At 37.4% G+C, this 26,565-nt stretch overlaps 2 protein-coding genes across 2 annotated transcripts in view; both read left to right on the plus strand.

Moving 5' to 3' along the window:
- Positions 1-5,574: 5,574 nt before the first annotated feature.
- On the plus strand, positions 5,575-7,096 carry LOC134664007 (uncharacterized; the record flags this gene model as incomplete). Its single annotated transcript, XM_063520604.1, has 2 exons — positions 5,575-5,750; positions 6,906-7,096. Coding segments are annotated over exons 1-2 (360 nt in total), but the record flags the coding sequence as incomplete, so codon positions are not given.
- The window catches only part of LOC134665907 (uncharacterized), a 39,158-nt gene continuing 19,675 nt past the window's right edge, over positions 7,083-26,565 (plus strand). Inside the window, exons 1-3 of the mRNA XM_063522973.1 lie at positions 7,083-7,209; positions 21,596-21,790; positions 24,746-24,893. Of these exons, the coding sequence (XP_063379043.1) occupies positions 7,097-7,209; positions 21,596-21,790; positions 24,746-24,893 (456 nt within the window). The 5' untranslated portion in view covers positions 7,083-7,096. The remainder of the gene's footprint in view (positions 7,210-21,595; positions 21,791-24,745; positions 24,894-26,565) is intronic.

Below are 26,565 nucleotides of genomic sequence, written 5' to 3' on the forward strand. Positions count from 1 at the left end.
TAAGTTTTGGAGGAGGAAACAGTCGAGTACGAAACCTCGATTTTTGAGATTTTTATACGCAGGATTTTTCGCCTTATCCTTATCGCACTAGTTTAAGGAGCTGTTTCCGTTAGCGAGACGGGTATATTTACCTAAAATATTTAAAACTCAGCTCCTGTTTCGTCTTAAATATTGGCTTCGGGTTGGTGTGGTGAAAAATTTTGTTTCACTCGGGGGCAAATTTTATTTTAAACCCTTGTGCTTTGAAACCCTCCGCAACGCTCAAGATTCCATTCATCGAACAAATTCAATTTTTCGAATCTTTCGCTCGCTCGGGTATCAATATTAGCACGAGCGGTTAAACAACAACTTTGCCCCCTTGTAAAACAAATAACTATTGCAGCATTGTGTATAGTTGAACTGAACTTTGACCTTGTTTAAAAAACCATCCACCATCCCATGACGTATGCTCTTGATATTCATAGAAATATGGTAGGTTGTTTATTTTAGATCCGTAATGGTGGTCGTTGAAGCGATAAATTGAGATTGAATTTGAATTGCCGCAGGTAAGGTATTTAAGCCTATGTGCGAGCTTGCAGCCTTTCCAGTTCTCAGGCGTGCAGTCGCTAGTTAACGTTAATGTGTCGTTCAATTTTATTCCATACATCATTGTTTTGCGGTATTAACTCATTATTATAAAATCTTAAATAATTCGTAACTTTACATGGCAATGCGGATATAATTAACGCGAAATTAGTGTGGCATTCTTATATTTGGACAAGTGTGGCATGTGTGGGTGATTAACAAGTTACTTATCTACAGCGAATATTTTGGTGCGAAAACACAACGAAAAAACAGGTTATATTTAAACGAGGTGAGTACACTACTGTTTGTAAGTTTTTAGTGTTTCATAGTCGAACTTTATAGCGTTTTAAAATTGAGCCACATTCATTGCGGTTTTCTGTAAAGAATTTGGGAAAAAGATAAACCAGCGATGGATAGGTTACTTAAAATTTTACCAATGATCGCTGCGGAAGTCCATAAAGTGAAATACTTATACTTACTTTGTCTCCAGTTATCTTACAATAGTATGGAACTCTAGCATTATTATGGTCAGACACGTACTTTGCGTTTTTTTTTTTGTTTAAAAACATTGTGCAACGATTGTATCTGAAATATTGGAGACGAGGGTTTTACTTCACGACAGCCGCAGGCTGGAGTGAATTAAAGGCTCGAATTTGCTTCTTACTCCTGGATTTACACATAATCATCATAACTAAATTGAAAGCGAACTAATTTTTAAATGCGGTGACATTCCCATTTTCAATCAGCCGAAATTGAAAATTGTGTAACAATAATTTAAACGGCTACGAAATTAAATATATTTTAAACATAGGTATGTAGGTACTTTTTAAACAAAAATATTAAATTATTAACGCCAGTATTTTAAAAGTAAAACTAGTTAGCGTTAGCTAGTAGTTAGCGACTAGGGAATGCAATCCCGACCATAGTTCATAACCGGTTTCGGTTACGATTATGCCCGAAAAATACGGGAGACATCCTTATTTCTATAGTAACAAAGATGAGGTTACGTTACGATATATTTGGCCATTTCATGGCGGTCACTGTCTACTCTAAGCGACTGTTATTATTTAATTGGCAACAAGCAAGTCATAATACATATCTGCAGTTTTAAATGCTTAATATCGGGCCGTTCATTTGTTTATTTATACTTATTTATCGTATGAAGCGAAAACCGCAAATAAAAAATGTTGTTGAGTTTTAAAGTATGACTCCGGATTAGGTACGGTTAAAATTAGAAGAACTAGGCTTCGAAAGCATTTATCTAGTTATGTTCCTCATTAACACCGTGACATACGTTCATCATTATCTACAAAAGAATAGGCAAACAGAATAATACATATTAAGATTTTAAAAATGAAGTCAAAGCCAGCTGTCAGCGTAGTCTTACACACACAGTCACATTTTTATGTACGATTAACAATCGTGAATGATCATGAAGAACGGATGCTGTGACCATGTCGATAAAGTCATATCGATAGACCATAAACATGTTTTACAATATTTATTGTGTCGCTTAACTTCAAACTCGGGTAAATCCTTTCGACCCTCTCAGCAAATATCTACCCTATTACCTTAATACCAAAATCGCATAATCTGACAGATTAAGAAAAGGTAACAGGGTAGATATTTGCTGAGAGGGTCGAAAGGATTTACCCGAATTTGAAGGTAAGCGACTCAATTTCACTTGAAAGGAGTTAAACTTCATCGTCTATGTAGCTTCCCATGATAACATAGCAGTTAAAATGTCTTTCAAACTTCTTTTAAGTTTTTCTCAAAAATGTAGGTACGTATTTTTAAGTCATGATTATTTTGTACGAGTATTATGTAGCCTATATAACGTAGACTATCCATACTTAAATGACTAGCGACCCGCCTCGGCTTCGCACGGATACAATACAGTACAAACAAACAAATAATACACCTAAACCTTCCTCAAGAATCACTCTATTGATAAGTGAAAACCGCATGAAAATCCGTTCAGTAGTTTTGAGTTTATCGCGAACATACAAACACCCAAACAGACGTGGCGGGGGACTTGTTTTATAAGGTGTAGTGATTAAAATCGACAAGTTACAAGCTACATCCCTAAAACCATGCTGAAAACCCACGCATATGCATTTACACGCACTTATACACAGCTTGCCCACCACCAAAATAGCTACGACTTGAGTATTTAATTTTATACTGAGAACAGACAAAGTTGGGGCCTTGAGAATAACATTATTTCCTTGTTACATTCTGAAAATATATTGCATTACGGCTCTACTAATCGTCTACTCAACTCCACTAACCTAATCATGAAATACCTTAATAATACTTATATTTTTATTACCTTTCATCCATCAATTTGTGAAAGTGTTATTAATGCCTTCACATTGAACAACAAATGTACATATCTACGTATAACTCGCTTAACGTGAGGTATAAAGGTAGGTAGGTAGGTAGACATATTGATTTTCATTTGAATTCGATTCACCAGTGGGGTTGGAGCCGTTGGGCGACGCTAACAGAGGACAATCTAAAGGTTAGTGGTAAGTGTGGTAACGGTGGCGTAAATACAGAAAACTTAGAATAGCGTAAATCTAAAACTAGACGAGGATAGTGTAATTTTAAAATATTAGACCATATGCAAAAAAACAGTAAACACTCACACGTGGGGACGATGGGGAATACAAAACTTTTTACCGAATAAGGCTTCACTCAGAAAATTAGGTTTTATAGACCTTAACTTTAAGTGTGTCCATAGGATAGATTGGAACAATTTCATTTTTATCTAGGATTATTGGGTAGGTAGATAGCTTAGTTAGTAAAACGCTTAGGTTGGGGCTGCATCTACAATAAGTTTTTTTTTAATAGGGTTGTTGACACATGTTGAACTTTATACCTAAATCTAGTTGAATGGATAGAACATGAGTAAATTATTATTATGGGGCTATTGAAAAAATACAAGACCTCAAATTTTAAGAATTTAAGTTTTTTGTAAACTTCCAAAATGGAAAAAAGTAGTATCATTCGATTCCCTACATAATAAACAAAATATTGTTGGCAATTTTTTGTATTATATATTAAACGCAACCGATAAAATCACAGTTTTCTTGTTTTCCCATGCATCGAAACGATTCCGAAGCAATAGCGACGTTAGAGTCGGACCGGCGAGTCGTATCACAAGCTTTTTTTAAAAATTCTTTATATGGCAACTTTTTTCCTATCAAATAAGCTGTCAGTTTCAATTTATTGCCAGGTGCGGTTTTTATTAAAATTCCCGCGTTTTTAGGGTTCCGTACCTCAAAAGGAAAAAACGGAACCCTTATAGGATCACTCGTGCGTCTGTCTGTCCGTCCGTCTGTCACAGCTAATTTGCTCCGAAACTACTGGGCCAATTAAGCTGAAATTTGGTACAGATATGTAAGTCTGTGACCCAAAGACGGATATGTAACGTCAACAAATGAATTTTAAACATAAGGGCTACTTTTGGGGGGTAAAAGATAAAATTTAAAAACAAAGTTTTGCAAACTATATCGTGTTACATATCAAATGAAAGAGCTCATTGTGGGAATTTCAAATATATATTTTTTATAAATTTACGATATAAAGTTTAGAAGTTATTCAAGAAAATAGACAAAAAATGACCATTCCCCCCCCCCTCTATTTCCGAAACTACAGGGTCTAAAATTCTGAAAAAAATACACAAAATAGTCCTTTACCTAAAGATGACAGGAAAACCTATGAGAAATCTACAGTCAAGCGTGAGTCGGATTTAAGAACCAAAATGCTTTTATGGTTTTTTAGGGACACAGCCGCAATGGTTTAAGTGAAACGGGATGTAGACAGCTATTGCGAAGGCCCTAGGCCGATATCCGCATAAGGCCGAAGGCCCGAAGCGTCCCGAAGAGGCGTGCCTTTAGCTTCAAGCGTGAGTCGGAATGACGACAAAAAATGCGATTAGGCTCTATCTGGCACACAGCCGACGCATTGGTACTTGTAGTACTGATTGATTAGGTTACTATTGTTACGTGTTTTAAAAAGCACTATACAGGGTGGCCAAAAAATTAACTATGTGTATTCCCGTTGCCAACGTGCAACCCCGAAATTGCGAGGAAAAATTTGGCTGTTTCATACATTTTGGCTGGTCCATTTTCTATGGGAGGATACATTTTTTTTTTCGCGATTTCGGGGTTGGTCCCATAATAAAAGTTGTACAGTTCAGTATAATCCGAAAACCTCCCCGGCTACGGGAATGCACTTATTTTTTGGCCACCCGCCTGTAGGTATTATCTCTCTTCGGCCTTCGCTTTTAAAACACTTGCGGAAGTTGTAGGAAGCGCGAACCCGTCGGACGCTCCGAGCTATCAGCCCTACGCGGAGCTCGGTCTTCAGTCTTCGCATTTGGACACTTATACTACTGTTCGGTATTTAATCTTCCTATCTACCTAAGAAGCTACTTTGCATAGTTGCAGAGATATAAGCCATCACGCCAGAAAACTTCATGTTACATCTGGTTTGTGACTGACCCATTCGGGTTTTTCAAGACGTTTCACTCACGTCACGTTTAATGTACTTACAAAAAAAAAATTTGAAAATTGTGTGATGTACGGAACCCTTGAAACGCGAGTCCGAACTCGCTCTTGACCAGTTTTTTTGTTTCACAACTCGCTGGTCAGACTCTACATTACATCATGACGTCACGATGTATTGCCATTTTGTTAGGAGCGTTTCGTCAGTAAAATGCGATTGCCAGAGTTTGATTATTATTTGTGACTTTTTGTTACTAAAACAATGGGTCCCATACAAAAATTTGACGCTCAAAACAAACCGTGATGGACTTGATACCATTTTTTGGAAAATATACCTCAAATATTATACCTAATATCCTCATATCTAACTCTAAGGAAGAATTTTGAAAGTATTTTACATTTAGTATTTTTTTTTAATTTTTTTAATTCACCTATAATACATGACTATACATAAGTACATTGATTGTTGATGCAATTTGGAGTACAATTTATTTACTTGTCAGATGTCTCCGAATGCTACGGACACGCTGCTGCCACAGCAGAAACCTCCTCAAGTGCAACAGGCGAGGAGTCCTCCGCCAGCCGCGGATTTAGAAAAGGCTGCCTCTACAGAGTCTTGCAAGGACACTGGGGTCACAGAATGCACCTGCAGAGAGATGGAATTGGGAGTAGGTAAACATCCATTCATCACCTGTACTGTAAATATTCAAGGAAAAAAATAAGCTCTAACAAAGTACCAATTTGGCTTCGTTAAAATTTATTTAAGTAGTTGAATACGAGCAAGACTGCGGAGCTTTGTAAGCTTTGTAATTGACAAACAAGCAATTATTGCTAAACGTTCTTGGTTGTTTTAACCAAGTATATACTAATTTGTTTTCAAATAAGTGTCGTAGTCAATATAAACGCGTGTTATTTACTTTTAATAAAAATTGCACAAATTTTACCAACTTACGTTAACCTAGTCGACTTCTTTGATTTTAACAACGAACTTTGCAGGCTCCCTCAGAGCCAAGTCACTCGTAGACAGCAAAAACTTATTTATTTCTAGCCATTGCATTTTCTCAGTGTTCGCTCCGTAGCGAACAATACGCTAATGTCTCTCTGTAATGTAAAAAATGTAATATAGTCGCACCAATAAAAGGCTGCAGCGGATTTGATAGCCCACGCAGCGTAGGTAAGTGTTATTTTATACGTCATAATTTCATAGAAGCTTGATGTTTAAAATGACACCTGCACTGCGTGGGCTATCAAAATGGCTGCAGACTTTTTACGGTCTGACTATATGTACGAGTGATTTATTCATATACAGCGGAACATTTAAAACTAAATAGATAGAGTGATAGAGAGTGATTACCGTTTCGTTCGCTACGGCGCAAACGACCGGCTTCATGGCTAGGGCCTCAGGCATTTTACCTACCATCCGCCGTGGACAGACCTACTGGCTCTAGGGTTGCCGGTATAGGGGTGGTAAATATATGAGTATGAGTATCGAAGGCCCTACTAGCACTATGTAGGTACCTATAAGATCGTTTAACCAGTGGAGAGACACTCCTCCTTTCGGGCAAACTCGGCTCCGTTCGGCTCAGCATTGCTCCGAGCAAAATTATTAGTGTTGGCAGGTTGTCACCACTTGACGTCGCTTTGCGCGCACGACCCTAAACAGCCGAAAGGGAAAGTGCCATACATTAGGAAGGGAAAGCATTATTCGTCCCTGAATCGCTCCTACTATCACCTATTTATTCCGTGGTTTAACGCAGCGTGTCTAAACCCCCGAATGAGCCGCTGAGCGTGTCTAAATTATTATTCTCTGTATAACTTGTGTTTCAGGAGACGCGGTGTTTACGTGTTTCGTGGTAGGGCCGCTGGTTGTGAGCGTGTGGCGCGGGACGTGGGGCCTGATGGAGCTGGCGCCGGACTACTTCCCCTACGCGCAGACCTACCTGCTCTCCATCATGGTGCACGTGTGCTTCGCGTTACTGAGGTTAGGAAACAGTGTTCTTGTAGTAGTTCCGCTGGTCATGGGTGTGTGGCACGGGATGTGGGGCTTGATGGAGCCGGCGCCGGACTACTTCCCCTACGCGCAGATCTACGTGCTCTCCATCATGGTGCACGTGTGCTTCGCGTTACTGAGGTTAGGAAACAGTGTTCTAGTGGTGGTGCGCTGGTTGTGAGCGTGTGGCGCGGCACGTGGGGCCTGATGGAGCTGGCGCCGGACTACTTCCCCTACGCGCAGACCTACCTGCTCTCCATCATGGTGCACGTATGCTTCGCGTTACTGAGGTTAGGAAACAGTGTTCTTGCAGTAGTTCCGCTGGTCATGGGCGTGTCGCATGGGACGTGGGGCTTGATGGACCCGTCCCCTATGCGCTACATATAGATAAAGATAAAAGATAAAAGATAAAAAATAGTTTATTCAAGTAGGCATATTACAATGCGCTTATGAACGTCAAATAAACCTTTACCGGCTCAACCGTACACCTCTGCCCCGAGAAGATTTAAATCCCCCCTCAATTGGAGGAGGGTATCCCAATATGGGACCGGCAACAAACTCGGCGGGACACATCTTTTCAAAACATTATTACATCTTATAATTAACATGCATTACGAGTAATTAAGAAAAATACAATTTAAATTACTATAGAATTCATGCAATTATACTCAGTGAGTACATAACTTTATAGAATTTGATATAAAAAATAAACATATATGTACATGAAATCACAAATACGTAGCTCTTTCAGAAAACATATCAAATCTTACAAAAGGAAAAGAAATTAAAATCAATAAAAGAAATGAGAATACATATTATATGAATCTGACTGATTGTTATGAGATGCTTTCATACAATTTGATGTGCTTTCTTACCTGAGCTGAGTCACCTTTAACTGTACACATAATACAATATTTTTAATTGCTACTTGTCGTTATTACAGTTTCTGGTTTGGACCATGCATGTTTGTCTGTCAAGTAGTCCTCGACTCTGTAATAAGCCTTCAACATCAATGACTTTTTTAAGTAATTCTTAAGAGCTGGAAAGGGTAATCTTAAAGCATCCTCAGGTAACTTGTTATAAAAATGAATGCATTGCCCAACGAATGACTTCTGTACTTTACGAACACGAAACTTTCTGATAGCAAGCTTATTTTTATTTCTAGTGTTATAGTTATGGACATCAGAATTCTTAGTGAAGGAGTCTAGATTCTTAACAACATAAATAATACTATCATATATGTATTGGGAAGCTACAGTTAATGTTGGAATGATAACAAAAAGGGTATATTAGATATTAGATTAGACCTCTATGTGTCCATGTATCTATATTGAATGTTGTCTAGTTTATAAAGAATAAAGACGTTTGTCGTAGCCCGTCATCCGTGTTTGATTCTTGTTTATTAATTTCATCTGGTTATGGGCCCAGCACGTTGGTTGATTGACAGTTCGGATCAGCATGAGGTTAAAGAAATTGTGGTCGCAAATGAAACAAAGATGCCCGTGAAATGTTGTGGAGACATCCAGATTACAACATTGGTTGAAAATACAGAGTATACTATTCCAGTCAAGGGTGTTTTGTGCGTACCAGGTCTTGTTACGAACTTGATTCCAGTAAGCGAATTGGTAAGCAAGGGAAACACAGTATGTTTTGCTAAAAATAAAAAATGCTACATTCACAATCAAGTGGATGAAATAGTGGCAGTTGCCGACCTTGTCGACGGAGTATACAAATTGAATGTGAAGTATTCTCACTGTTTGTTGTCGACAACAGGGGCTGTGTGGCATAGGCGTTTTGGACACCTGAACAGCAGTGACCTCAACAAGATGCGTGATGGAGCTGTCACAGGTATGTCATACACAGACAAGTCCCAGATATGTAAAGAGAATTGCATAGTTTGCTGTGAAGGAAAGCAGATGAGGCTGCCGTTCAACCATGTTGGGAACAGATGTAGCGGCTTGCTTGACATGATTCACGGAGACCTATGCGGCCCAATTGAAGTAAAATCCATTGGAGGTTCGAAGTACTTCATGTTATTAGTTGATGACTTTAGCAGGATGGTCCATGTCTACTTCCTGAAGACTAAGGATGAAGCATTTAAGTCATTTAAAGAGTTTAAAGCCATGGTAGAGAACCAGACTGGCAGAAAGATTCGCATTTTTAGGACAGATAACGGGATGGAATTTTGTGGGAAGGAGTTTGAACAGTATCTGAAAAACGCAGGAATCATCCACCACAAAACGAATCCATACAGTCCAAATCAGAATGTACTTTGCGAGCGCATGAATCGTACAATTGTCGAAAAAGCCAAGTGTATGCTGTATGACGCGGATCTACCCAAAGCATATTGGGCAGAAGCTGTGAACACAGCTGTTTATCTGCGGAACAGGTCAGTTGTGTCGGGTACAGATGACAAGACCCCTTATGAGCTATGGACTGGCAAGAAACCTGATGTGAGCCATCTGCGAATATTTGGGAGCAAAGTCATGGTACACGTGCCAAAGGAGAAGAGGCTTAAGTTCGACAAAAAGGCTACCCAGTGCATATTGGTGGGCTACCCAGACAATGTAAAAGGATATCGAGTCTACGATCCACAGACCAATCAGATAACAACGAGTAGAGACATTGTTGTGATTGAAGAAGGACTGAGAGGCGAGGTTCAGATTAACATTGATGATAACTCGTTAGACTCTGTTTTCAGAAAAGATGGAGAGTTCGAAGAGAATCCAAAAGCAGTGGGAGCGATGCCAGAAGCCACAAAAAGCACAGAGCCAGAATCTGAAAATTACAAAGAAGCTGAAATTCAGATTGTGTCTACGACAGCGCCAGAAAGGGCTGGTGCAGCAGTCGAAGACGAGAAGGTTGTTAAAGCAGCGCAGCCAACGGTCAGTGAAGCTACGTCATCTACGCGCGTGCGGAGGGCGCCTACCAGATACGGCTGGTGCACTACTGGTGAAAGTGTAAGCGACAATGATCCGAGTAGTGAGGTAAGCTTGAATGATGCACTTTATGGACCTGAGAGTTTGCAGTGGAAGCGAGCTATGGCAGAGGAACTGAAGGCTTTCGACGATAACAATGCTTGGGAGTTAGTGAATGCTCCAAATGATGGTGCTATAGTAAAATGTAAGTGGGTATTCAAAAAGAAACTGAACCCTGGCCGCGTAGCCAAGATGCCAATCGCTTACGCTCCGTAGCGATCGAAACGCAATTGTCACTGTCGCGCTAATATGGAAGAGTGATAGAGAGACATGATGCTTTACGTTGTCGAAGCGATAGCGATTGTAACCTTGGCTAGGCCGGCAGATAACAGCATTCGGTATAGAGCCAGACTAGTGGCTAAGGGCTTCACCCAAAGGCCAGGCATTGACTTCGAGGAAACCTTCTCTCCTGGCCGCGTAGCCAACATGCCAATCGCTTACGCTCCGTAGCGATCGAAACGCAACTGTCACTGTCACACTTATATGGAAGAGAGATAGAGAGACACAAAGCGTTTCGTTGTCGAAGCGATAGCGATTGTCACCTTGGCTAGGCCGGCTGTTTTGCGCCATTCGACCTTAAGACTAATGTTTGCGTTAGCTGTCAAATTAGATCTAAGTACATGTCACTTAGATGTGACAACTGCATTTCTTAATGGCTATTTGTCTGAGAAAATATATATGCAAAAACCTGTAGGTTTAGAGTGTGACGATGATAGTAAGGTTTTAAAATTAACCAAAGCTATTTATGGATTAAAACAGTCATCCAGAGCTTGGTATGAAAGGGTTGATAATTCACTACAGTCAATTGGTTACAAAAAGTCTTTGTTGGAACCGTGCATGTTTACCAAAATTAATGAACATTCTAAAACCGTGATATTGTTGTACGTAGACGATTTTTTCATTTTTTCAGATAGTCACAATGAAATGAACAGTTTGAAACACGAGTTGGCAACAAATTTCAAAATTAAGGATTTAGGATGTATTAAGCAGTGTTTAGGCATGCGAGTTAACCATGATCAGGACAATGGAGTTATTACCGTTGATCAAGAGAGTTATATAGAGCAGATTCTCGATAAATTTAATGTAGCCGAGTGTAAGTCAGCAGCGACTCCTATTGAGCCCAAACTAAATGCAAGTAAAGGTGAAGTTTGCGACAAGACGTTGCCTTATCAGCAACTGATAGGTAGTATGATGTATTTAGCTGTTCTTACAAGGCCGGACATTGTATTTTCAATAAATTATTTAAGCCAGTTCAATACATGTTACACAGAAGAACATTGGGCTTATGCAAAACGAGTTCTTAAGTATTTAAAACTAACCAAAGACTTGCGTTTAAGATATTCGAAGGATGGCAATGTGGTTAAAGAATTTATTTTCTCATAAAGAAATTTAACATTTCACTTAAATAGAGAAAATACAGGATAATTCATAAAATATGAGTGAGCATGCATGTTATTAACAAAATTAAAATAACTAATTAAAACTAGAACATGTCATTTACGAGACATTACATATAGAAATAGGTATTATACAAACATGCTTATAGTGAAGTTGTATAAGTAATAAGTATGTTCTTATAAACATGTGGGTATGACCAAATTAAATACAAGTACGCTTATTATTTCTCACGAACTACAAAACTGTTGCTAAGTCATTTTATCATTTACACTTTAGCCGCATTGCACTTTAAACTCTAAACACATGCAAGTTAAGTTGAGCGACTATATTTTTCTTAAATACTGCATTATCTTTTGTTCCCATGCGGAATGTTTGCCAGGGCCGGATTTAGATATTATGAATTACGTAGTCCAATAGTTTTCGTTTGTAAATATTGTAATTTTTGCACTGTTTAATATCTTTAGGTAGGCTGTTGTAAAACTGTGCCCCTTCATTACCAATATTTTTTTTGCCACATTTAGTTCTAGCTGGTTGAAGACAAAGATCGTTAGAATTACGTAGAGGTCGTAAGCCTTTTTGTAATTTAGTTATTTATAAAACTTAGTTGTGAGTGGATTTTGTTATCTATTATTTTTCTAATCAGTAGACAGGTATTATTAAAGTACAGTTGGTTAAGATTTAAGATTTTTGTTTCTAAATAAATTTTGCGACTAGAAGTTAAGTAATCATATCTGAAAAGTGTTTTAATTATTTTATTTTGAGCGATTTGAAGATTTTTAAGAGTAGTTTTAGTGGCACTGCCCCATATTTCAACTAGATAGTTTAAATGAGATTTTACTAGTGAATTATAAATTGTGTATCGTACCCGGCGGGGAAGACAGTATGCCGTATTGTAGAGGCAGGCTCTTAAAGATGTCAGTTTTGATCGGATTTTATTTATGTGTTGTTTCCATGATAGGTCACAGTCCAATATTAGGCCCAGATATTTTTCTTCACTAGATTGTTTTAATTGTGTTTGATTAATTTTTAGTTCTATATCTTCAGTATTTTTTTTATTTTTTGATTTGAATATTATATAACTGGTCTTGTCTACGTTAATAGTGAGTAAATTGAACTGAAACCATTCATTAAGGTTATTGAGGTCTTCTTGTGCTAATGTTGTGATATCCTTTATAGACTGTCCGAAATAAAAAATACAGGTATCATCTGCGTATAGGCTTATCTCTCCGTGCAGAGGTACTTGACAGATGCTATTTATGTAAATTAAGAACAGGAGAGGACCAACTATCGATCCCTGCGGGACGCCACAGGTAATAATTTGCAATTTGCACATTACCTATTCTCACTATTTGGCACCGGTTGCTTAGGTACGATTCCATAATTTTGTGAGCATTGCCGGTGATGCCTATATGTTTAAGTTTTTCTAAAAGTAGTGGATGACTGACCGTGTCAAATGCTTTTTTAAGATCAATAAAAATTCCGAGACAAAAGTTTTTGGCATCTATATTTGTTTTTATTTTAGTAGTTAAATCAATCGCTGCGAACAAGGTACTAGATTCGGACCGAAAACCATATTGACTATTAGAAAGGAAATTTATTTCTTTTAGATAGTTATTTAAACGGGTGTGTATTACTTTTTCTATGACCTTAGAGAGTATTGACAGAACTGACACTGGTCGATAGTTCCCGGGATCCGATTTACAACCTGATTTATAAATAGGTGTGACTTTAGCTATTTTTAGGCAATCTGGAAAAGTACCATTTTTTAGGCAGTTGTTTATGCTTGTTGTAAGTTTTGGTATTAAGTACTGTTTTATACATTTGACCGTTTTAGTTGTTATTTTATCTATGCCTGAGCTGCTGTTTGTATCCAGATTATTTATAATTTTTTCAACCTCTTCTTCGGTACACAGTGGGAAATCAGGTAGGCCTGTATAATTTACTGTCTGATTATTAAGGTTTGTTATCGGGTACCTATACCTGTGATAATGAGCAGGTATTTGGTTAGCTAGATGTGGACCAATCGTTGCGAAAAAGTGATTAAAATGTTCGCAAATTTCTTTGTCATTAGTTATGACTCCAGATGTCGTAATTAATTTCGAAGGAGCACAGTTTGATTTATGTTTATTGATCGATAAAGAATTGATCAGTTCCCACATTTTCTTAGGTTCATTTTTACATTTCTCAAAAGAATCGTTGTAATATTTGTTTTTAGTCTTGTTTATAAGGATAGTAGTTTTATTTCGTTGAGCTCTAAAACCTGACGATATCTCTGCGCACTGCGGGTACTGTTTCAACTTTAGCCACAGTTCATTTCGTTTATTTATATTTTCAATTATATCTTTGTTGATCCAGTCTTGCTTTGGCGGGTTAGATATCTTAGTTTTTAAGGTAGTGCTGCGTTTAGCTAAATCCCTTATTGCAATGTGCAAATCTTCAATGCTTTGATTTCCAGTATGGTCCCCTAGCTCTTCTTCCGCTAATTCATTAAGAATTTTGTAGTCAACTGCTTCATACTGTACTTTTTTGTGCGATTTTGGCTTCTTTGATACACAGTTCTTCATACCTAGAATAATTTGCTTATGGTCTGATAGAGAAGAGTCAATCAAGGCTATTTCGATAAACTTGTGCTTCACGTTCGTTATAATATGGTCCAAGATACTTTTTGTTGTAGTTGTTTCGCGAGTTGAATATTGTTCATCAATTTTATTAATAATCTTGTATCCGTTTTCATTAAGCATATCTATGTAAGTGTCTGAAACTCTGTCTTTCACAAGCAAATTTATATTAAAGTCGCCAAAGATAATCGTTGGTTTGTTCTGAGGCAGTTGACCCTCAAAATCTTCCAAAAACGTTTCCATATGTGTGTCGCCGGGTTTATATACCAACCCAATATTTAGGTTAAATTTTTCTGAGTGCAGCCATAGGTAGTTATTACCATTTATGTATTGTCCTCGGGTAATGTTGTGTTTAATGTTATTCCGTATGTATCTGGGGGCACGGCCGTGCCCCCGCCAAGACGAGACAAAGGGCAAAAGGCAGTGCATATCTTTTCTCGGCACGTTTCGTCGTATTTTCGAACCCTCGTAATTTCGGCTTGGATAATGCTAGAGAGCTGAAATTTTTTGTATACTATGTAGTTAGTGAACTTATCAAAACCACCAAGTTTTATTAGGCTACCTATTATACTTAAAATTTTGTAGATTCTTTAATTTTCACTGTCCGAACCACATGAAATTCGTGTCATAGAAAATACAGACTACTTCCTGAAAACCTAGAAGGCTGAAATTTGGCATGTAAGGATAGGTCTGTATGCTAACACATATGGTGATGAGAAATCTGTAACTTTCGCCCTGCAACCCCTTGAAATGGGGGTACCTAAAATTTGCCGTAAACCTGAAAACATGGGTTCCTGAAGTACTAGAATCCTGAAATTTTGTGTGGTAGCAGTGATCGGAGTGCTAATAAAGAAACAACAATAAAAAAAAGGAAAAAGTTTTCGAAATCCAGATTTGAACCAGCTTCACGTAAACCAGCCAAGTAGCGCCCTCTATATTGGCACTGTTTCTTTTCGTAAACTTTTCAAAACCTTACTTCCTACAAAGCGAATTTGAAATATAAGGAGATTGTCGAAGTGAATTTACTGCCATCTTTCGACAGATGTTTAAAACTTTTAGAACGCCATTTAACTTTGATCCTTATTCTTTCACTGTTATGTATTAAATTTGTTAAATATCAAAAAGTGTCACCAAGATGATGATCGCTCGAAAAGATGGAGCTATACCTTGTACAGGAGAACAGCTGGAGACAAGAAAATATTTTTGCCGAACTGAAACGGATACGCTTAGCTCGCACTTCGCACTCGCTTGGTTAATACAAAATAGTACAAATTTTAATTTAAAAAATAACCGGCCAAGTGCGAATCGGACTCGCCGCGCTCGAAGTGTTCCTACCAGAAAATGGTAAAAAATTACACGAGAACACAAAATTCACAATAATCGGTTAAGTAAGCTGAATCGGAGACCTTCGTTAACGCTTGGGTCATTAAAAACAATCCCAATTATGTGAATTTTTTTATTTTATTTCTATAAACATACAATTTGTAATACATACAATAGGGAGTATTACTGCAATGTTCTGCCACCAGAGTGCAGCACTGGTGCACCTAGTAAACCATAGAGTAACTTATACATATTAGGCCTTAAACAGTTTTTTACAAGTTTTCACTATACTCCGTGAATTTTAAAATGCGTTATTTGACACTTTATGACTGACGTTTATAGAGATGTTAACCCAAATCGATTGTCACAGCAAGCGATTACGATTGGATGGCACCTACCTATAGACTGAGGTATCGAATTGTGACATATAATGGATTTTTATTTAAGATTTAAATAGAGCTAGAATTATATGGTTTTCCCGCAAGGTAAATGCATTTAATACACCGTCCGAGTAGGTCACACCCATCGTCAAAATCGAATCTAACTGGGGATCTGTTTTAAAGTTTAATTATGTTATTTCTGTATCAAATTTGTTGTCTGTTAGGTAGCTATAAATATATCCATATTTACAGTTAATTATCCACCTTTTCCTTATTTTTATTAAAAGTAAAATGAAAAATTCATATCGATTTACTTAGACGACTACCGATTCATAACGGTGGTGTCCGGCCAACCCTAAAATTTAAAAAAAAAGACGTAGAACGTAAACGTTCGTAGTGCAATTGTCTTCCTTTGTGATTTCGATGTGCAAGACATTTTACATTGTATTGCTGTTGTGAGTGACCTGTGTCAAAAAAGAAAGAGTATATGACATTGATGCATCAAGGCGGTTTGTTTACAGGTGGCGAAAATAGAAATTTCGTTATATATGCCTCTCTATCGATCGAATAAGCAAGAGTGATAGAGAGGCAGTAACCGAACTTTCGACTGTTGTGTTTCACGGTAGGCCATGTGATTGAGTAGTGACGCCCTCTACGCAGAGTTTTCCGTAATATTCCCTTTTGATGTTTCTCATATCGCTAAAGCGCGTGGTACGAGGCATGCCGTGGTACGGGGACGGGGCTAGAAAACTGAGACAACTATCACAAAATTATTGTCGTCCTTATCATTGCGTTCATATACGGAGGTTCTAATACAGTAATTAAAGAGTTTTTTGTAAACTGTGACATGACAATTTTAAAAGTCATCAACACGTCGGGTTGTAAAAGCAAACCAAAAAATTTGCAAAACTGGTATTAGATTTTCTTTAAAATGGGTTACGATGTTCGAGAGTTGTTGATGAAATGTTTTTAGTCAACTGTATAATTTATATAGGCCCTACATAGAGGGCGCTAGCAATACGTAACTTTTAATAAAAACCTGAATGTTAAAATGTTTTAAAATTATTCCCGTTTATATGACCCTGTCCGTAGGTTCTGTAAACGAATATGTTATTTCTAACTGATATAATCACCTCTTACAAAAATGAATGAAATCCCACCAAAAACATTTCATGTAAAGTGTTGCCAAGACTAGGCACATAAAGCTTTTACACTAAAAAGTTATCAGATCCCGTAGTAGGTACCAAGACTTTTACTCTGTCATTCCTAACTTTATAAGCTCTAACAGTATAAAGCCAACATCTTGGTCAAACAGTACGGCTTGGCCGTTTCGTTGTAATCACATAAACACTCCCTGGGTGGATTTTTTGCACAAAGTAGTAACACAGGTCTTACAAATTCTGAAAGTGTTCATAAATATGGCAGCAACGAAACGGCCAAGCCGTACTGTTTGACCAAGATGTTGGCTTTATACTGTTAGAGCTTATAAAGTTAGGAATGACAGAGTAAAAGTCTTGGTACCTACTACGGGATCTGATAACTTTTTAGTGTAAAAGCTTTATGTGCCTAGTCTTGGCAACACTTTACATGAAATGTTTTTGGTGGGATATGGATACTCCTCCTCCCCTCTTATTCGTTCTATAGTTATGGTAGTGCATATAACCAGGCATTGTGAGATAATTTGCTTCTTCTTCAGACTTAATCCAGGTTTCAGTTATGAGTATCACATGGAACTGTCTCGTTATTTGACCGATTATACATCTTAGCTCGTCCAGCTTTCCATGTTTTACCAGGCTCCTGATGTTAGTGTAGAAGAAGTTTATAGAACCCTTTATAGGTTTTAAGTCATTGTAGCTTTTTAAAATTAGATGCGATGTTGGATTTGGGTCAGGCGAGTTATTGGTGCTTATTCTTTGCTGTTGTTGTTGTCGTTTTTTGGCAGAGATACTATTTTGGGTTGTCCTCTGATATATTTGATTGTTAAATCAGTTTCCCCGTTTTCTGTCCTATTTGAAAGTTCTTCACGCAGATTTTTCATGTATATTTGCTGACTCTGTGTTTGATCGGAGAAAATTTTTATTTTATCATGTCTATAGTTTGTTCGGTTCCGAAGAACATCTTTTGCAATTCGGTTTGAGTCGAAACATACTTTGAGGGGGCGGTTAGTCCCCATTTTATACTTCCCAATTCTTATGACTTTCCAAGGCCGTGGCACTTCTTGGCTCTTGAGTACTAGCTTTAAAATGTTTTCAACTTCACTTCGATCTTTTACTTGTCTCTCTTCATGGGTGTTAGCCTCGGCCTCAGCTACGCCTACTACTATTATATTACTTTGCCTTACTGACCGATCTGCTATCTCGCTTATGAGTTTCTCCGCTGACACCTGATGATCGCTATTGGTAGTCTGTTTTTGAAGAGCGTCTACTTTGTTTTCAAGATATTTTACCTTGTTATCCGTTTGGTCACATTTATTTTTCAGATCGGATATTTCAGTTAACATCTTGGCCTGCTCGCTAGCAAGGTAATTAGTTGTGGTTTGTATGCTATCGATCTTTGATTTTATTTGATCCATATCCTCACGTGCCGAAGAGAAATAATCATTTTGTGACTTAGTGAATTTATCGAACATATCTTCTATTTGTTTTGAGAGATTTGCTATTTCTCTTCCGCACTCACAATCCGTCTCTGGTAACTTACGCTTACGCAGCGCCATTTTTTCATCTAGTTTTGCTAAGCTGGACAGGTCCGGTTGAGATTCGCTGCTACGCACGGCACCAGTTGTAGTTTTGTCGCCCATGATTTGCGATAATTTATCTTCAATTGTAGGTTTTTTTCGTCGATAAGGTTCACGCTTCTGGCCGTAGTTGCAGTGCGACAGAGTTGAAAAATAGCAACTGTCTCGTTTCCCCGAGGTAATTAGCGGTGTTTCTTATGGCTGCTATTTAACTGATTACCAGATTTAGTAAAATTTAATACCAAAAAAATCTGTTTTAACACCCTAAAATAATGAATGATCACCAAAATTATAACACCATTTTAATGTGAAATGATTACCAATTTTATTACATTTTACTATCCTTTTAAAGGAAATGACACCAAACTAATCATTATTAACCCAAAAATAATAAATAATTACCAAATTTCAAACCCCATTTTAATGTGAAATGATAACCAAATTTTTACATCTTGCTATCCTATTAAAGAAAATGGCACCAAAATAATCATTGTAAACCCAAAAATAGTAAATGACCACCATTAGAACTCCATTTTAATGTAAAATGATAACCAAATCTTTTAATCTTGCTATCGTATTAAAGCGAATGACTCTAAAATAATTATTGTAAACCCAAAAATTGTATTTACTATTTTCACAAAAATTGTATATCGTTATCCTATTAAATGAATTAATCCACTTCGTCACCTTTTTCTACTAGCATTTTATTTCTGCAACAGTCGCAGTTCTAACCTAACCTAACCCACTTTTCTAGTAGCATTTCGTTTCTGTAAGGGTCGCAGTTCAAACCTAACCTAACCCACTTTTCTAGCAGCATTTCTTTTCTGCAAGGGTCGCAGTTCAAACCTAACCTAACCCACTTTTCTAGTAGCATTTCGTTTCTGCAACAGTCGCAGTTCTAACCTAACCTAACCCACTTTTCTAGTAGCATTTCGTTTCTGTATGGGTCGCAGTTCAAACCTAACCTAACCCACTTTTCTAGTAGCATTTCTTTTCTGTAAGGGTCGCAGTTCAAACCTAACCTAACCCACTTTTCTAGTAGCATTTCTTTTCTGCAAGGGTCGCAGTTCAAATCTTACCTAACCCACTTTTCTAGTAGCATTTCGTTTCTGCAAGGGTCGCAGTTCATACCTAACCTAACCCGCTTTTCTAGTAGCATTTCGTTTCTGTATGGGTCGCAGTTCAAACCTAACCTAACCCACTTTTCTAGTACCATTTCGTATCTGTAAGGGTCGCAGTGCTAACCTAACCCAACCCACTTAACTGATAGCAGTTGAACTTACTTTTCTAGTAGCATAACGAAATGCTACTAGAAAAGTAGATTAGGTTAGGTAGGTATGCGGGCGGGCTACGGGGGGTTGAGCGGGAGGGGCTAGTAATTTTGGCATCAGTTTACTTTATTTGGTAATATGTTTACATTTTTTAGTAATCATAGTGGTTTATTTAGGTGAGAATATCGCATTAATTTGGTCTTCAAGATTTGGTGATCATTAATGATTTTTGGTGATCATTCAATATATTTGGTAGTTGAATACAATTTGAAGTGCAGTCGTAATTAAAATGGTGGTACTTTTGTATTTTTAGGCCTTATTTTTTTGGTGTTCAATAATTTTTTTTGGTAAGCATGATTTTTTTATTTAGGGTACCAAAGTATTTTTTGGTGGTCATTATATTTGTAGCCGTTTCTTATTTCACGCACTTGACTTAAAAACGAGATAAGCGGACAATATGTTTTGAATGTAACACTAAGTTTATGCTCGTTACAATTAGAGACAAATTCGAATGGCTCGTAATTTAATATTTAATTTTAAAATTTGCGACACGTCCACTTGCAATGCTCGTCGCGGCCGAAATTTGTACATCTACAAGCCTACGTAGATGCTGATTGGGCCAGCAATACCTTAGATCGTAAGTCATATACTGGATATTATTTTGAGCTTTCAGGATGTGCTATTTCATGGGAAACTCGAAAGCAAAGTACAGTTGCCTTATCCAGCACCGAAGCTGAATATATGGGTTTAGCTGATTGCTGCAAAGAAGCTCTTTATCTTAAACGTTTGCAGTATGAGGTAACTCATGATGATTATACTATAGTTGTCTTCAATGATAACCAGTCTGCTCAGAAGCTTGCAGCCAATCCCATATTTCACAAAAGGTCCAAACACATAGATGTGCGGTACCATTTCCTAAGAGAAAATATTGTCAAAAGTAATATTAAGTTACAATATCTGCAAACACAAGATATGCCCGCAGATATTCTAACAAAAGGCTTAGTGGCCAATAAACATTATAAATTTATACAGCTGTTGGGCTTGTCTACGTGTTAAGTAGTGAAGTATGTATTAATTAACATTCCCATGTTTGAGAAATAGAAGTTTAATATAAGTTAGTTTGTTTTTGTTAAGTGGGAGTGTTGGAATGATAACAAAAAGGGTATATTAGATATTAGATTAGACCTCTATGTGTCCATGTATCTATATTGAATGTTGTCTAGTTTATAAAGAATAAAGACGTTTGTCGTAGCCCGTCATCCGTGTTTGATTCTTGTTTATTAATTTCATCTGTTAAAATATTAATTTCTTTAAAAAGTTCTCTTAATGATTCACGCACCCTTAAATTATATATAGAACGAATGGCTCTCTTTTGTAAGACAAATATAGTCTGTATGTCAGCTGCTTTGCCCCATATAGGCCTACCCCACGTAGTGATTATATGCTCTTTGGGCCTACCCTACGTAGTAGCCATCAGGGTGGACGTGTGCTTCGCGTTACTCAGGTCAGGATTCTGTTCAGACTGGCTAGCACGTGATTGACGCGACAGTATCTCGCGGCGAGGAAGACTCCGTACCTCTTTAATTAACATAGTTAGAAAAAGACGGGTAGTCTATCTCGCCGCGAGATACTGTCGCGCCAATCATGTGCTAGCCCGGCTGGTAGCGTTAGTACCTATCTCTTTAAAGTTCTCGTTGTCAAATCACGACTCCACTGTTTCTACATTCGCTGCTGAGATTTTGCTTCAGACGCAGCAGGCAGAAAAGAATCAGACCTGCACGAAGTGAATGTATGGAAATTAACAAACATTCTGTTCTGTCACTAGATCGTACCTGCTAGACCGATCAGTAGGAGCCTGGGGCGAAGAGAAACGCGCTGGGCGGTGGCTGAGAGAGCGCGCTCTGTCTCGGGTGTACTCTTACGTGTTCATACTGGCCAACGTGATGCACTGGCGCGGCGGCTGGGGACTGTTTGATGGCGCTGTGGCGCTCATGGTACCTTCAGAAGACGATAAAACCAGGTAGTTACCTACTTCATTGATATTCTTCATTGAAACTTCATTGATAGTAGATTCGGCAATAGAAGGTATACAGTAGCGACCAAAAGTATTTTGACAATGATAATAACTTTGGTATTGTATGAAATATATTAGTTTTTTCAAATGAATTTTTGATAATTTAATCAATGGCTTAAAAGCTTCTTGAAACACGTAAAAAGCTTAGTTTCATCGAACGAAAATATAAACTTGGCAACAAAAAATGACAATTTACGGGTTCAAAAGTATTTTGACACGGTTCTTTTTTACAATTTTTTTGAGAACAGAGCCGCAGAATTTAAATATTTTGGAAGTAATTACATCTGAATACTTCTCTTAATATGCCAAACATAAAGCATATTCGAACGATTTCAAGCAAGCTGGTGCGGCTGCACTTTAGAAAGATAAGTAGCAAGCTGAGGTTTCGCGGACTTTTGGTGTATCACTGCATCTGATTTCTGTTTGGAATAAGCAGTTCAAGGCTCGAAACTGCATCACAAATAAGCATAGAAGCGGTTGTCCTCGAAAAACGACTTCTACAACTGATCGTGTAATAAAAAAGATTTCAGTAGAACACCCATTGAAGCGTACAGTAACAATTAAAAATTAACTAAAAAATAACTATAATGTAAAGGTTGTTGTTTTTACTATTAAACTACTCTTAATAGAGCATGGATTACATGGTCGACGCCCATTAAAAAAATATACATATTTCAGCAAAGAATAAGGTATCCCAATTAGCATTCGCGATTCGTGACAAGTTGTGAACAAGTTCCGATTGCTCTAAAATTTTATGGAGTGACGAAAGCAAGTTTAATTTAATGTCGTCGGATGGTATCAAGTATGTACGTCGTCCAAATAACAAAAGACACGTTGTGCGATACCAGGTACCCACCCAGTCTGGCCTGGTGGCATTGGTGGCCCTAACGTAATGGCTTTGCGATATTTTTCTCGCCATGGAGTCGGGCCTCCCGTACGAATTGATGGGATAATGGATCGATATGTATATGAAAATTTACTCTACACACAAATGATACCATATACATAAGAAAATATGCCACTTCGCTGGGTTTTTCAGCATGATAACGACCTCAAACACAAATCCGATCATGTAAAGGCTTCTTTAATGCAAAAAAATCTAGGTTTTTGAGTGGCCTAGTCAAGGTACTGATCTTAATGCTATAGAGCTTTTATAGAAAGCGTTGGATCGTCCAGTGTGAGGTGCAGAAATAATTCAAACAATGGGGTTTTTTCCAAGGTCTTCAGTCAGAATGGGCGAACATACTATATGATCATATACAGAAGTTAGGGGACTCTATGCCGTCTCGATTTACTGCTGTGAGGAAAGCCAGAGGATATGCCATTAAATATTAATGAAATGTTTTTTTTTTAACCGTCTTGCCAGTTCAGCAAAAGCATTTCATTAAAGTGTCAAAATACTTTTGATCTACCTGTAGCGCAAATTATCAGTTTTAATTCTAAGTCTGTTGTTTAGTTTTAGTAATCTAAGTGGAAACGTAACAAATGAAGGGTGAATAAAATATAATCGTAACGTAATGATTAAATATATACCCTATTCATAAACATATTGAAAGAAGTTCGTTTGTCAAAATACTTTTGATCGCTACTGTACGTAATGTATATGTAAGTATACGTCACTGTTTTTACAGCTTGTAGCTTGACTATAGCGGAAGCAGTTATGTTGACCCAAAATTTTTTTATTAAGCTATGAGCTTCATCACATATGTTCCTTGAGTAATTCTAAGCATTTCAAGCCTGGGAGGCAATAAGAAATGTGTCTACTCGGATTTGTAATGGATTCAAACTTTCAACCCCTTTTTAACCCTGTTAGGGGATGAATTTTATAAAACGCGGAAATTACTTTTCCTGTCTTTTAATAATATCTCCAAATACAAAGATTCAAGTCCCGCGTTCGAAAAATTTTTTTGATATCCATACAAACTTTCAACCCCTTTTTCACCACCTTAGGGGATGAATTTTCAAAAACGCTGAAATGAGTTTTCTTCTATTTTAATAATATATCGTTTTACGAAGTTTCAAGTTCCTAGCTTAAAATAAAACTTGAACCCCATACAAACTTTCATCCCCTTTTTAACCCCCTTAGGGGTTGAATTTCTCAAAATCGCTTCTTATCTCTTGTACACTTTATAAATGTAATCTAGTCTGCAAATTTCAACTTTCTATCTTTTGTAGTTTCGGCTCCGCGTAGCAAAAATCTCCAACCAAGTTTTTCACCTTTTTACGTTTTTCTTGTAAAATTACTATGAAACTGAAAAAAACAAATATCAGCAATGAATTCTACGTCTTTGGTTTATACGAAAATGATACCAAACTTGCCCTAGTACCCACCAGGATCAGAATAGATTTTTTTTAAAGATGACGGGTGGCGGCCGTCTTTGTACCCCACCCTCCCCCCCAGCCCAGGCTAGAAATGCTTAGAATTACTCAAATATCAGATTTGATGAAGCTCATACCTTAATAAAAATTTTTTGGGTCATGTATGGCAGCGTTACATAACTGATTCCAGTACTAACATTACGGGACTATAAAACCCAATTAAATAAAACACGACTAAAGGGAGTTGCAAATTACCTTTTCGCACGTGTATTATTCAAAGTTTTACAGTACATATATATGGCCTTTAAATTTTTGACAAACGCACGCATATAGTGCTAGTTACCGCACTAAGGCGGTAAATTAGTCCCATATGTACCTACTGTAAAATAATATACGTACTTTAGTGCTCGACATGCTAATGCCCAATAGATGACACCTTTCTGTCACCTCTATTGACAATGACTTAAGTTTCAAGATGACATGTACTGAGACCGCGTCGAGCACCTTATTATGAGAATAAAATAAAACGAAAAATGTAATGGGGAACTAACAAAACGTTTTTCAATGTACAAATTGTTTCAGGCCCTTCGTGATTGCCGCTTTAACGCTGTTATTCTACATATGCGCGTTGGCATTGCGGGCCTCAAAGAATATTCTGGCGTCCCCATACTTTCTAGTCACGGACGGCAAGGAACCCACATACATCTTTACCACGCGCTTCAAGACCACAGTAAGTTGATAACGGTAGGCGCCACTCTATAGTTCGTTTTTTTAGCATTAGAAAGAACTCCACAGAAGCAAGCGTGCAGTTTTTATCAGGCTCTTTAATTGTTGATAATTATTGAATTATCTAATGTAGCATGGTCAATACATATAATTTACTTCAAATTATTACCGCTAAAAGTGCCGGATTTGGAACCACAAGCTACTTCTGCGAAGTTCTTTCTAATGCTAAAAAAACGGACTATAGGCGAAAAATTGAAAATACACTTGCTAGGTAACTAACTCCTCTGCGAAACAGAGTTACAGGCCAAAGCTAATAAAATTAAAGTTTTTCATATCTCATGCTCTGAAAGTAGGTCATTGTTTATATGAAATGCGGGTTGAATTAACCCTTACCCTTACCAGGATTTGAACTGCGTCGAAAGCAGGGTCACAACCAACTACCAACTAGTGCCACTTAGTGCTACGGGTTACGCTCGTAGCGCGTAGCCACGTCTTTACCGTATGGTGCGCGTAGTCGCTACGAATTAACTTAAATATACCCTAGATGATGAAGCAAATGTCACGATTTGTATTGAAACCAAGCGTGCCGTCTTTTTACCACCTACTGTGACGTCACAGCTGCAATTTAGTGATGGGAAATCCTAACCGATTCAAAGACACCAATACCCCTCTGCCCTCTACGATTCAACTGTCTTGCTCATACTCGTAGATTTTATATCTGCGGTCTCGCTCGTTCACTCCCCGCTCCCCCGCGAACCACGCCAAAAATCACAAATCGATTGTCATGAATGACATCGATTTTCTGACAGACGAATGATAAAGACAGATGAATGATAAAAACAGACGAATGACCTTCTTCTTAACTTTTTCCTTCAATGAAACTGGTATTTTCAAAATCTTTGACTGGATCATATGGAAAACAAAAATAATGAAAGTTTTTTTAATACAATAGAAATGTATAACCCTACTAAACGTATAGGCACATATATAATAGTATGTGGTTAAATTACCCTTCTTTTTTAAGGTGTCATGTAAAATTAGCACATGATTTTTTTTATCAACAACAACTACTGGGTCAATTTTTGAAGAGGGTGGTTTTTCGACATTTGTATGGCAATTTTTTATTTATGAAAAATCTGATTTATAATCATCGTTTTAGGAAGGGTTTTTAACAACAAAAAATATACTGTAGGAGGCACCTCCGTACTTTTTATAGTTAGCTAGATATGGACGTTTAAAAATCGACATTTGTATGACACTATTTAGCCATTTGTAAAGCGCTTTTGACATGTTTAAGGTATTTTTTCGACATTATATGGCAGTATCAACATGTATATGCCACTATTTATTATTTTTGTTGCATTTATAAGACCCTGACGACATTTGTATAAAACCTTCTCGACATCTGTATGGCACTATGTCGACATTTGTATGCCACAATCGACATTTATACGGTCAAAATAGCCGTATAAATGTCGCCATACAAATGTCGCGACATGTCGCCAATAATATTTTTTAGCGATATTTCCTACACAATACAACCGATTCACTTATTTATTTTATTATATATTTTAACACTATATTTGCAAGTATTATTATAAAATAAACATTTTTATTCCAACTATGTACCAACGTATTAAGCGTCCATACAAATGTCATTGTAGTCGTACCAAAAT

This window comes from Cydia fagiglandana, chromosome 1 (assembly GCF_963556715.1).
Source record: "Cydia fagiglandana chromosome 1, ilCydFagi1.1, whole genome shotgun sequence".
NCBI lineage: Eukaryota > Metazoa > Arthropoda > Insecta > Lepidoptera > Tortricidae > Cydia > Cydia fagiglandana.